This window comes from Cygnus atratus, chromosome 13 (genome assembly GCF_013377495.2).
Source record: "Cygnus atratus isolate AKBS03 ecotype Queensland, Australia chromosome 13, CAtr_DNAZoo_HiC_assembly, whole genome shotgun sequence".
In the NCBI taxonomy this organism is placed as follows: domain Eukaryota; kingdom Metazoa; phylum Chordata; class Aves; order Anseriformes; family Anatidae; genus Cygnus; species Cygnus atratus.
Window position 1 is genome coordinate 13,764,267 of NC_066374.1, and position 13,217 is coordinate 13,777,483.

At 38.2% G+C, this 13,217-nt stretch overlaps 1 protein-coding gene across 1 annotated transcript in view; it reads left to right on the plus strand.

Annotated features, from left to right (window-relative positions):
- Positions 1 to 11,944, plus strand: part of ADGRG4 (adhesion G protein-coupled receptor G4) — a 28,032-nt gene extending 16,088 nt beyond the window's left edge. The window contains exons 13-23 of the mRNA XM_035541669.1: positions 56 to 205; positions 1,071 to 1,193; positions 2,951 to 2,996; positions 3,869 to 3,972; positions 5,411 to 5,532; positions 6,352 to 6,620; positions 7,838 to 7,931; positions 9,055 to 9,344; positions 9,900 to 10,001; positions 10,837 to 10,989; positions 11,650 to 11,944. Coding sequence (XP_035397562.1) covers positions 56 to 205; positions 1,071 to 1,193; positions 2,951 to 2,996; positions 3,869 to 3,972; positions 5,411 to 5,532; positions 6,352 to 6,620; positions 7,838 to 7,931; positions 9,055 to 9,344; positions 9,900 to 10,001; positions 10,837 to 10,989; positions 11,650 to 11,777 — 1,581 coding nt within the window. The 3' untranslated portion in view covers positions 11,778 to 11,944. The remainder of the gene's footprint in view (positions 1 to 55; positions 206 to 1,070; positions 1,194 to 2,950; positions 2,997 to 3,868; positions 3,973 to 5,410; positions 5,533 to 6,351; positions 6,621 to 7,837; positions 7,932 to 9,054; positions 9,345 to 9,899; positions 10,002 to 10,836; positions 10,990 to 11,649) is intronic.
- The last annotated feature ends 1,273 nt before the right edge of the window (positions 11,945 to 13,217 follow it).

Genomic DNA, 13,217 nt, shown 5'->3' on the forward strand with positions numbered 1-13,217 from the left:
GTTGTGTATTTGACTAGAGGAAGGCAGCTCTGAGCATGTCATTTCTTTCCTGCAGATCAATGTTCAAGAAAACTCCTTCAAAAAGGCCTTGGCCTCAGTGTTTTTGCCAAAATCACTGAAGACATTCTTAGGGGACAAGTACTCTGACCCAGAAAAGCATCCAAAGATCCAGTTTAATTTTTTTGGCACGACTTCACTTTTTGTGGTAACTGTGATTCCTAACAAATGCTAACATGGTAGCAATTGGTTCAGCTGTCCTTAATGTGTACAAAAGAAAAATCCCAACAGTGTAATCTGTTCTAGGCACTTTAGCGTCAGACTGATGGAGCACTGAGAAACGTGCAGGGAAAATGCATCCAAGCAGCAAAACCTTCTCAGTAGTGATAAAGCTCTGAGAATTGTCTGGAGACTGTAGATATTTTCTTCATTTTCTGTAGCTGATGTTATTCCAATACTTTTGTTCTGTAGGAAAAGAACATACCCTAATCTTCCTCTAGGAAATAGTAAGCTCTTGCTTAAAAAACACATACGGTACACGTCAAATATCATGAAAATAATTTCAGGATTTCTTTCTCCATCAAAATAATAGCAGAAGTAATATGCATCATTTAGGAATGTTCTAATATTTGCTGTGTTTTCCTAACTCTGGGGCATGAATGTAATTTAAAAAGGAAGATGTTTCTTTTGGTATGATGAAACATATATTATGCTGAGCAATGCTTTTCATACAGAAGAAGCATTCACGATTGTGTCTACTGTCTAATGAGCTAAATGATGTACAACTGAATGTTTTGATGTACTGAAATGGTTATGCAGCTTTCTCAATCCAGCTGATGCATCTGAAACTGTGTTCTGTTTCTGCTGATGTGGAGACTTTCCCTGAATTCGCTACTAACTACATTTTCCAATTAAGTAGAAAGTAGCTAAAGTGTATCAGGCATCCCATGGTGTTTAGCTGATCACAATTTCCAAGAAAGACAATTTGAAAAAAATGGAAGCAGCAAAGGGCACGATTGCCGGTAACTTAAATGACTTGGAGTTGTTTGCATGTGTGTATTTTTCCACTGTAGGATGACAGTTTACAGAAGGAGAGGCTGAACACTTATGTTGTGAGTGCCAGCATTGAAAATTCACTGATTCAGAACCTTAATGAACCTGTGAATATAACTCTTCAGCACATAGACCAAAATACGGTAGGATATGTTCATTTAATCAGAAAGTTGTTGAAATAAAAACTATTTCACTTATCCTTAAAATAAACTGGCAACTAGTCAGATAAGTTTAAAAATTTTTGCTGACTGACCTCTCCAACATCTATCAACTAGAAGATTGACAGTCCACACAAATCTCGGTGGCTTATTTTATTTCTGCAGGTTAGTAAAGCTTGTGTCTCCATGCTAAATCCATGCTAGAAGCAAGGGATGTTTTCCTTGTTTTATCTGGGCAACTCTTTTCAAGGAACAGTTTATTTGCTAAAAAATGGCAGCTTGTGTTTGACTGAAATGATTTGTGGTTGCTCCTAATTCAGCCAATTGTTTTAGTCACCAAGAGGGGCAAATTTCAAAAAACTCAAAAACATGTTTCAAAATTACTTTCAAACATTTTCAAAATTACTTTGCTTTGTTTTCTTTCAAAATGATGTTTCAAAAGTAAAATCCATTTTAAATTGTTTTTTAGTGGGCATGGGTCCAACTTGTTGAACAGGTTCCTCCTTAACATTTTGGTGTTGCAAATGTTTATGGTTCAGTCTCCACACAAACACATTGCAAACTGAGGGCAGAACAAAATTACTCAATAAGATGAATTTGATTAAAGTTCAAGTTAATGACAGCTTGAAAATGCTGCTTTTTTGGCAATATGCTCTTTACATACAGTTCTAGAAAAAAATTTCATCCAGATATCCTCTCTCTTCTGTCATTTTTACTCCACCAGGCCATCTGGCACCTCTCAGATTTTTTCCTTGACCTTTTAAAAATATCCTAATTAAATATTTAATGAGCTATCATCCTAACCTACATCTTTGGCTCTCTTCCTAATTATATTTGGCAGTCTACAGATCACAAGTCTTAACAGCTTATCTGTTAGGGTGGCTTCCTGTAAACGCTGTGCCTTACCAAACTTTATTCGTAATAAAGGAAAATGAATCTGCGCCTTGGGAAAGTTTGCTGCAGCATTATGAGTAATAAACTAGAATGTCCCCAAGAGCAAACATTGCATTAAATATCCATTTATCCATTTAAATTTGTTCATCTGCTTGTGACCTACAGGCAAGCTTTATTTTCTCTTAGGTCTCTTCCCTGACTGGTTTCAGAGAGAGAACAGAAACACTGAAATTGTGAAATAAAGGTTTTCTTATCTTGAGATTATTACTATTATTATTTTTTTTTATCATGTAAAATCTCAGGTTGTTATTCCAGGTCTTAGCCATAACTTTTGAATGTCACCAGTAATTAGGTATGACACCTCAGATACCACATGAAGCCAATGAGGTCAGACATAGGAATCAATCTAAACTGGACAACTTGGCAGCTTTTATGCCTAAACAGACAATGAAAGATGCAGAAAGGCTGGTAAAACCAGGAAAATCACTGACTGCTACGATTTCACTTAGTAATGGGGAAGGCAAAAATGGGGACCCTCTGCTGGTTTTCAGTGCCATGGATGAGTGCACCATATCCCAGCTGGTTTTCAGGGACCAGCTGTCTCACTGCTGCTGAACCGCAGCGTTTTCAGTAACTTACAGACCCTTTGAGGCACTACTATGCTAATAATCAGAGACCAAACTCTCCTCATTCCTCAGTGGGCTTTCTTGTCAAGCAGTACAGGGGAAGATAAATCAAAGTGCCATAGTTATAAATCCCGATTACAAGCAAGATGCACTGTCTGCAAGTGCGGACAATGCACAGATGTACTGAATAAATGTCACAGCCTCTTTCTTCTCTGCTTTCAGGGTAATGCAGCAGTGCACTGCGCCTTTTGGGATTTTCAGAAGAACAGTAAGTGCTGTGTACAGAGCTGTCACACTTGCTGTGTCACCAGAGCCTTTGGCTCCTTGACATGGAGTTTGAAACTTTGAGTCTGTGCTCTTCAGTGTGGCCCCTTCTGTTTTGCTCCTTTCCACTGGCACCGATACCTCAATAATCGACATTACTACGAGTGGTTATGTGTCTGGCATTGTACAATGATGCATCCACACAGATAAGAAGAGTTAGTCTAAGAAAAAAGCAAAAATGCAAGGAAACGTCAGATGACTTCTCACAGTCACTTCAGGGAAGTCAGTGGGGGCTTCGCTGGGGTCGAGCCTTGGATATGGCTCAGAGAGTGAACAGACACAGAAAGATAACCATGTATTGGGTTAACTCAGCTCATGTGGGAGAGGATTCCCAATTATTAGTGTTAGATTTTATTTATTTATTTAACAGAAGTTTAGCTTCTGAATATGCCATACACGCCACATAAATAGGGTCATAAATTTAACGTTACTAGGGAAGATGTGGCTTTTTCAATGCTACATGCTGTCTAAACAATTTCTCTGCCCTATAAATATTTCTTGCCTTCTATATTTCCATATCCCGCAGTACAATCTAGTCAAATGGACTTTTCCTTACCTTCTTGCTTTCTCTGTGTGCAGGCATGTAAATGACTTTAAATATTTCTTCGTTCCACCAAAGGCTTTCATCCAAGTTTTGAGGTTCTCAGGCAACTATGTAAGATGTGTTCCTGTGTGAAATATCACTTGTGTGCTGCTAAATGACCCTGCAATCTGTACTAACTTGAGCTCATCTTCACACATTCCGCATGCTGCAGAGCTATAAATGACTGAGCATGACTAACTCTACTTAAAAATCTCTTTTTCTATATTACACAGATGGACTGGGTGGTTGGAATACATCAGGGTGTGAAATGGAATATACAGATATGAATTACACAATCTGTTTTTGTAACCATCTTACCCATTTTGGAGTCTTGCTGGTAAGTATTCCATGAATCATCTCCAAAAAAGTCCCGTGGCACTAGACAAAGTCATCACTAATTTTGGGGAGAGATGGGAGATTCGTATCTATACTAGCTGTTAGTTATCTCCAATTTTGCCAAAATTGATAACAACAAAAAAAACAGTTATAATAATTTTTATGGTATAAAGTCCTCTAAATGTCACTTGCTTCAAGACAAATTCATTTTATGGATGTGTTTTGTACTTCTTTGCAAATGTAACTTAATACATATTAATGCCTTATTTGCTGCATTGGAAATACTGTGTTAAATTTATTACCTACCAGTTGGCAATTAATGATATTACATCTTTCTGTTAGTTTTGTCTACACTCCATCAGGAAGGTAAATTTAATATAAATACGGGAGATGTCATTAACGATCATCTCTTGGCAGGAAAGGCAGTCAGTATTTTCATACACAGAAAACTGCCTCTGGAAGTCAGATGTCAAAAAATGAGAGTGCAGAGATGAATGTCTGAGAATGGATTGCAACAAATGCATAGGAATAGGAAAGGTCAAAGCAAACTAAGTAGATAGTTGAGAACTGTTTAATATCTGTAGAACACAACCTACGGGGTAAAGGCTGTCCCTTCCCTGTCAGATGCCTGCCCAGCCTCCCCTAGAGGTCAGCATTGCCCTGCTCAAGAAGAGGCACGGAAGCCCTCTCTAGGCTTTAAAAATGTGACTTCTGCAAGAAGGAATTTAGATGTTACAGATTTTAGACAACTTGCTGAAGCTGCTATTCAAGCAAACAGAAATCAGTCTGATTTTAAGAACTCGCCTCTTTTGCACTTCCACTTAAGCAATAAGCATGGATACAGGTATTTAACAGCACTAAGTCTATGGTACACCAGCTATGTAGGTTACTTGTTTGAGGTTCAAAGTTTCACCAGGGAGAAGAGAAACTGTAGCAGGAAACATCAAAAATCACGTCAATATCACTCCTGGCAACAGCTGGGAGAAGCAAGACCCAGCCTCCCAGATGACTTTTTCAGGGTGATGCTTTCTGGATGTGGAGAGTCCTCCCACACTCCAAGACATTTAGCAAGTTTATGCAGTTTCCCAGCATGGCAACTGCCAGTGAAACAAACCAGAGTTTCTCCTACAAAGCAAGCTCCCAGTTGAACAATGTGTGTGAGATACTGGAATCCTTGCTGAATTTCTGGCTTCTGAAGTACAGCTTTTCTAGCTTCACAACTAAGTACTAGATATTTTAAATACTGAATATAGGAGCTGACCATACTAGTGTGGATATTCTGTAGGGCTATACAATAAGAAACACATAAAAATATTAATGGAAACCCTCTTAAAGTAGCAGTAGGCAGAGTAGAAGTTTGTTTTCTTATCCATGTGAAAATATGGAAAGCAATTTTCTTTATCTGGCAAACAGCTCTGATTCTTTATCTTGTAACACAGGATTTATCCCGGACAGAGATAGATACCAAAAATGATCGTGTATTAACTCTGATAAGCTATGCAGGATGTGGTGCTTCTTCCCTTTTTTTGGGTATAACACTGGTGACATATCTAGCCTTTGAGTAAGTCTGATCCTTTGTCTTGTGTCATTTTTAATGTTTTAGCAATAACGAGTTTTCAGTAACTAGCAGAATGTTCGGTAATATTTGTTAATGTGATGCACAGGAGGCAAGAGTGAGATCAGAAAGTATAAGTATTTCTTTATTTTGACCTCTGACTGTGGTGAAACAGGAGGGTTTAAAATCCCTATACTTTGAGATATGCACTAGTCTGAACTGTTCAACAACTTCTGTGTTCCTAAATTTTTGTAATGTCATAAATGGGTGTTTTGTGGGTATGGGTAAGATACCATGTCAAGAAACTGGAATATTCTCTATATATAGACGGTACATTAGATGACACTAACAATAACAAAGAAATGCTTATATTTCTGTTCTCTTGCTGTTGATTGTTCTGGTGTTTTGTCCTTTTGGATAGGTTTTGTTTCATACTGTATGCACGAGTAGCTCCTGGAACGATGGGGCTCTAGCCTTAGGCAACTGTAGGTGTTTTCCTAAGACAGTAATATTGCAATAACAATTAACATCTCATGCAGTAGTAAAAAAAAAAAAAAAAAAAAAAGAAGTTAAATCTCTCTTCTACCAAGTGTGAATAGCCTAGTAGGTCTTTCATGTATATAGAAGCTCTATTTTTTTCAGACTGAAAGATGTGCTTCAGAAATAAACTAATGATTTGATTCAAAATGTTAATGTAGATACAAATTACACTACAGGAAGCCAATCTGTAATGTGTTGAACACACATTTATGTTACCTGGTATTATAGAATGTACCCAGCACAATTTGTGCAATGATAACCTTGTAACTTTCCACTTCCATTTAGAAAGCTGCGGAGAGGCAATCCTGCAAAAATCCTGCTAAATCTTTGTGCCACGCTGCTGTTGTTGAACTTGGTCTTCCTGGTCAATCCCTGGCTGTCCTCATTCAACCAGCCAGCTCTCTGTATCACTGTAGCTGCGCTCCTTCACTATTTCCTGCTTGCAGCTTTCACATGGATGTGCCTGGAGTCTGTTCACTTTTACTTGTCTCTTGTTAAAGTTTTCAATATTTACATCCCAAAGTACATCTTAAAATGCTGCATTGCTGGATGGGGTAAGTAAGTGAATTTCTTTTCAACTTCTGTGCTCGTTACATTTTCTAAGATAGGGGCATGTTTGCAAAAGTAAGTTAGGACACTGAGCTAGTAGAAATGTGGTGCTTGCCCTAAGCCTTAAGGATGTATTTCTTCTCCTAGGCAGGTTCAGCTTAAGTTTCTCCTGCTCACGGAGACAGTAACAGGAAGTGCATGTTGCACAGTTATATGCAAGGAAAGCCAAAAGTTAATGTAAATAAATGCCTTCCCTACTGCTCCTAGTCTGTACGGGAATGATTTATCATGGCAGTTGACATCAGTGCATGTGCCTGAGGAAGTGTGAGCTGACCACAGCCTGTGCCCCTGTGTTGGTGATGCACAGAGGTAATTCTGATCTCCCTCACCAGGCCTAGTGTTCTTAGCTGTTATCTATGCATAATTCCCCTGCAGGGGATGGATTTGGCTTTCATTCCTGGGGACTTCACTGATTCACCTTTCCTCTAAGCACTTGGCGTCAAGAGACTTGTTAGGGAGAAACATAATGAAAGGGACCCAGTATGCTGGCTCAGTTATTAGAAAAGGTGTTATCAAAGGCAGTGACCTAGAGCAGAATTTGACCCATATTGTTTGGGTAGCCATTAGGTGCTGTTTTAAAGCATTTTTTATGTTTTTGAACAGTGTGCAGCATATAATCATCTCTATCCTCAGATTTAATATTGCACATAATTGTTCTCAGGGGCAGCCATACGTAATGGCACTGCTGGCAGCAGTTATTCTGAACAGAAGAGCCAGAACTGAAAGAAATGTGGCAAATAGGAAGTGAATGGAAGAAAAGACTGATCAAACACTGGCTGGAAAATGTCTGTCTCTATCAGATATTAATGCAAAATGCTGTGGTCTGCGTATCTTTTAACGCTCTGCTTTTTGTAATAATCAGTTGGTTTTATTTTACCAGATTGGATCCCTTCTGGAGATGTTTGAACATTCACAAACATTTTGCAAACACAGATATTTTATGCCTACTCATTTGTAATTTACATAAATAAGGAGATTAATCCTGCTATGCCACACATTTAATTACACTCATTTCAGAAGGAGCTTTAGGAGTACAGTTTGATCCCAAGATGTACATGTCTGTGGTAATTACTCACCAGAAATTATCTGACATCTTCCCATATTCTTCTTCTTTTTTTTTTTTTAATTGAAATATTTCCTTTTCTCTTTCTTTCCACTTTAGGAATACCAGCTATTGTAATTATTATTGTACTCATTATAAATAAAGACTTCTATGGCGGTGGATCACAGTCTGAGAAGAATCCGTTCAGCAATTTGTAAGTATAATATTTCAATTGTTTTGATGGTTTTCAAAGTATCTTAAAGATTGAAGAAACAACCAAAAGGCAACAACTGCTCTCTCGCTTTTGTCTTTTCCTGCCATCTTAACCCTCTCCTTTTAGTGGTTCTGGTTGAGTAGATCCTTTTGGACTACGTGGCTAACATATGGAGTAACTCTCACTTGAGTGGACTGGAATTGTGGACAGGAAGGGATTCTTCCAGTTTTATGCCCAACATAGTTTGCCACTGTTTGTATCAGCTACACTTTTTCTTTCTGGAAAATCTCTCTTCCTTTACACGACAGTAACTCAGTTTGTTGTGACATTTGTATCTGCTCCTGCATGTTCTAGATTTCTGGTAAACCCTAAAGGCAGAATAATTGCTCTAGTATGTTGCACATTTGCTTCTGTTATTTTTATTTTTATTTTTTTATGTCAAGTCACATCACTGTCTCTTTCATCTTTAAGAAGGCTTTCATCATTTCAAATTCTTTTATTTTAATCATCTCAACCTCCTCTTTTCCAGTGGGAAAACACTACATTCTTTCATCCTTTAAAAGGGTTTTATAACAGAGTGCGTCTGCTTAATTATTTTTTCCTGCTTTCTGCTGAGCCCAACCTGATCACTTGGTGAAGATTACCTGAAATATTTGAATTCTGAACTGTCAGAGGGACAACACACACCCATAACACCTTGGAGGGAAGACTGTTACCAGTCTTTAGCAAAAAGTCAACAAAACTCAGTAATTGCTGTACAAGGAAAAGCTAGCCAATGCTTGTCTTTCTAAACTCCGAATTAAGTCATATTTAACTTGGTTTTCCTAAGGCAGTGTATCTTTTTGTATGCACATTATTAATTTGTGAAACATTTATCAAGTTTATCTGAATTTGACAGAAATATTACATTCTCCAAGATATTAAATTTCTATAACATCCATGAAAAAGGCAATCAATTAGAGAGATTCTATGAAAGTCCTTACTGGGGGAAAGTAATGGGTGTTAGGGAATGCTCATTGCTAGGTATCAGAGACCATACATGAGGATTATTTTGGAAACCAAGCTTCATTAGCTTCACTGTCTGCAGAATTCATTATCAAATTCATGCTTCCTTTTCTTGCAGTTGCTGGATTCAAGATAACACAGTGTTTTACATCTCCGTTGTGGCCTATATCTTCTTAGCATTTTTGATGAATACAGCCATGTTCATCACAGTTCTCCTTCAAGTCCACTCTGTGAAATCAAGGACACAAAAGAGACACAGATTCTGGAAGCAAGTTTTTCTCCAGGATGTCAAAAGTGCCTTCAGTTTGATGTTCCTTTTGGGCTTAACTTGGGGCTTTGCCTTTTTTGCCTGGGGAGCAGTAAGGATATTTTTCTTGTATCTCTTCAGCATTTTTAACAGCTTGCAAGGTAATTTCTGAATGGAGTACGGCTATAAATGGAACGGTTTAGGACTGTGGAACAGAAATACATTTGTAATATTAAATAATTCAAGTATGGGGGAAGCAGAGAGCTCATATAGCTTTTGTGTTATACTGTTTAGCTATTTCAGTAGGAAAGCTCTGTTGAAGTGAAATGACAGTGTTGTTTAGCTAGCATTGCTATGATAGATATTACTGTTAAAGACACGAATGCTTGCTTCAGAAACATGGGTCCCAATAAGTGCATCTTTTCAGGAGCTGGTACAGTCTTTTTCATCTGGGAATAAAAATGGTTGCTGAGAATCTCCAGTGATTTTGAGATTATTCTCATACCAAATGTGCAGGCAGCTCTCTCCATTACGCTTTCATATGCACAAATGACTTTCAAGTGTAATTCTGGACCAACATGATACTGGCCCAGAGGCCACCTCTCTGCCTATACATAACTTACGGTAACTCAGTGGCATACAAAAACATCAGAAAAGGGACAGAAGGTTGGAGAATCAACCCCAAAAATGTGATTTTTTTCTTCTTACTTCTTTAGGATTCTTTATTTTTGTGTTTCATTGCCTAATGAAGGATGATGTAATGAAGCAGTGCCAGGTGCACTTTTGTTGGAGGAGATTTAATCGGAAGAATTATTCTGGTAAGCATTAAGGGGTTTTGTTTAGCTTGGCTTGTGTCACATTTGTTCTACTTTAAGAAGTGTGGTGTTCTTCTCAATAGTTTTCCATTATTTCTGCATTGCGTTGGATAATTTTTTGGACTTTTTCCTCTTCCTTTAACTGCTTGTATGATATGAGCATGAGGTGTCAGTATGCAGTGAAAAATGTAGCTTTCTGAAAGAGATTCCAGCTTGGTCACTAATTCTATATGTGCAGTTCATCGTTCCAGTGTGTGAGCTATGTGTTTGGTGGATTTCCAATTTTCACGAAGTTGATTTTCAGAAACTTATCCTGTATTAACACAAATGTACTGTGTCATGAGCATTGTGTGTACAGTCCTGTGCATTGTGTGCTGCTGAGGAATATGTAGCTTTCCATTTGTGCTGGGGGAATTCAGCAAGAATGCTCTAAGCAGCACATGGCGTACTTTCCCTTGAGCATCAGCCAGCTCTGTGCCGTATGATACAATAAGGGTAAGACTGCTATTCCTCTCCCCTGTGTATCTCCTGAACTCTTTGGCATGGCCTTATCTAAATGAGTATTACTGGACTTGATCCCTAAAGGGGAAATAGAAGACTGAATTGCTGGTATCCAGCCTTACCTGCACAAGTGTGACGTAGCTAGTGTAAAACATAACATCAGGAATTGTGCGTTATGCTGCACAGAGACCAGTGCTTCAGGTCAGGTACAAGGATGGTACAAGAAACAAGCCCAGAACTTTCTCCTCCCTGGTCTTTGGTAGCTTGAAATGTGACACACCAGGAAGAATTTCCCATACACGATTTTATTCCTGTGCCTTCTGCTCTCTGATTTCAGACTGGAGTGGATCAAGTGCATCTACACCAAGGAATTTAAACCACCGACACCCTTCCCCAACTTTGTGGAATCTAAATTGCAATGGAACAAACTCAACTTTGAGTGGCTTGGATTTCCCCTCTAGGACTTCTCCGGATATGAATTTTAGGATAGGTAAGAAAATAGACTAAATGCTAAGGTTCCATATGGTGACTGTCAAATCCCAACCAATGGAAATATATAGGAAAGCTTTCACTGCTTTGTCTATGCCAGACTTCAGTTTGGGGTTAATGGCTGTGTTACAGATGTCTTTTGCTATATGAAGGAAAGTAAGAAAACCCTTAAGATCCTGGTATGGCTTTTTTCCAAAAGGAGGGGAACTCTCAGCTTAGCTTCCATCCTAGGCACCTAAGAAATGCTCTACCCTGTGCCAGCTGGCTGTCATTCTCATGGCACCTGCTTCCAGTTAGGGAGTACTGTAGTCTATTCTATCTCATGCATTCCCAAAAGCTCAAAGATTTGGGGGATTACAGAAAACTGAACAGGACCTGCTGTGAGCCTGTTTAGTTCAGAAGAATCCCAGCAGAATATTTTGCCTTTCAAGATGGAGAAATTGTTGCAGAGCTGTATTTTGAAAACAGAATTCTTTTATAGGAATTCTGACCTAAGCACCAAACATTCCTAGCTGGTTTTGGAAACATGCTGATTTCTGTTAGTTTCACACAGAAGTTAAAGCATAGCTGTATTTATTGAGTTGTGCATAGTCAGGTTTCTTTCTAAATAAGTAAAACCAAATTAGCATCACTGAAAATTTTCCCCCGTTATTTTCCCTAGCTGAAGTTCATTACAACCCAACTGCTATAACTCCAGAAGATGATGAGGCCAAACATCCTTACTCACATAGAATATCATCCATGGATAAAAAGCTCCACTATCCACAGACAGCAAGGTTTTTTCATTGATATTGAATTTGTTTTCTTCTGATTCTCTAACGATGGTTGTTTTTTGTGGCATGTAGAAATAAACATTGATCTAAATAATTACTTTTAATGTACAATTATCACTCTCCACACAGTTATAGAGCTAAACCCTCCCATGATTCAACTATCTAGGCTTCAGTGGCATGACACTACTGGCCACTTAAGAATATGGTCCCCCTGTGTTTCTTAGATTAGCTGTCATATTAAACAGTGACTGGAAACTTTCTCTTTCTTGTCATTTCACTTCTCACAGTCTGTCCTCAGTCATATTTTTGAGCTTGTTAGCTGGCTATCTCTGGCATAGATGTCTAGGTTCCTCAATGACCATCTTTCCTTGCTTTTTTAAAATGGACTCTGACCAACTTACACAAATTGGACTCAACTTTCCAAGATGTTCCTGTCAATTGTATGTTTTTGTTTTCAGATGTATTGGCACTTCTACCTTAGATTTAGAACTCTAAAGAGGAGTCTATCATTTAAATGTTGGAAAACATTGCCCAGTACCCTAAAATGGAATGTAGAATCAAGAAAAATTGAAATCCCTACCTGTAATGGATATCCACATGTATGATCAATGTATCTGATTACATCTCTTGAAAAAAAAAAAAAAAAAAAAAAACAGATAAAATCCTATCATTTTAGAATTTTGGAGGTGGCAATTAAAAAGTTTGCCCTTTACTAATACTTTTCTGTGAATACAGCAGGAGGCAAAGTCCATATCGTAACATCACAACAGTAGAGCATTACAGGTTGGAATGAAACTGCTTGACATTTGCTGCTGGTATCAGCAACCACTTCTGCTTTTGTTTGTGACCTGACTGCAGCTCACACTCAACGTCTGCAGCACTCTCTTGAATAACTGCAGCAAGAGTTGGATCAGATTTGTGGTTGTAAAAGAAGGAATTTGATCACAGTAGTGGTAAGAAGAAATGCACCATCCTGACTACCGGGAGACATAGTTTTCCTCTCTTGCTGAAGAAGGTCTTTATTTCACCAAGCGTGCTTGAATCAGTAACTTGCCTGCTTAACCAAATGCTAGTTTCAATTTTGAATGCCCTTCTCTGTATCATTCAAGTAAAGATTTTTTGGATGATTGCTAATATAGTAAAATACTAACTGGTACCAATGGCAGAGAAGAAAAAAAAAACATAATGGAACGTTGTCTTAGAGCTGGTATGTACGACAGCAAACACAAAAGGTTCTTTCATTCTGTGAATAACTCCCACACAGCAATTAGTGGAAAAGATGAATATTTCAATGTACAGTAGCTACAGCCAGCCTACTTGAAATTAGACAGACCACCTTCAGATCCTTGTCTTTCTGGGAGAAATGTTAGCATTAAAAACAGCCAAACAAGTTCCACCTAGTACCCACTTGTTTGTAACTTGAAATTGCTTTTAATGAGGAAAAAAAAAGTAAGAA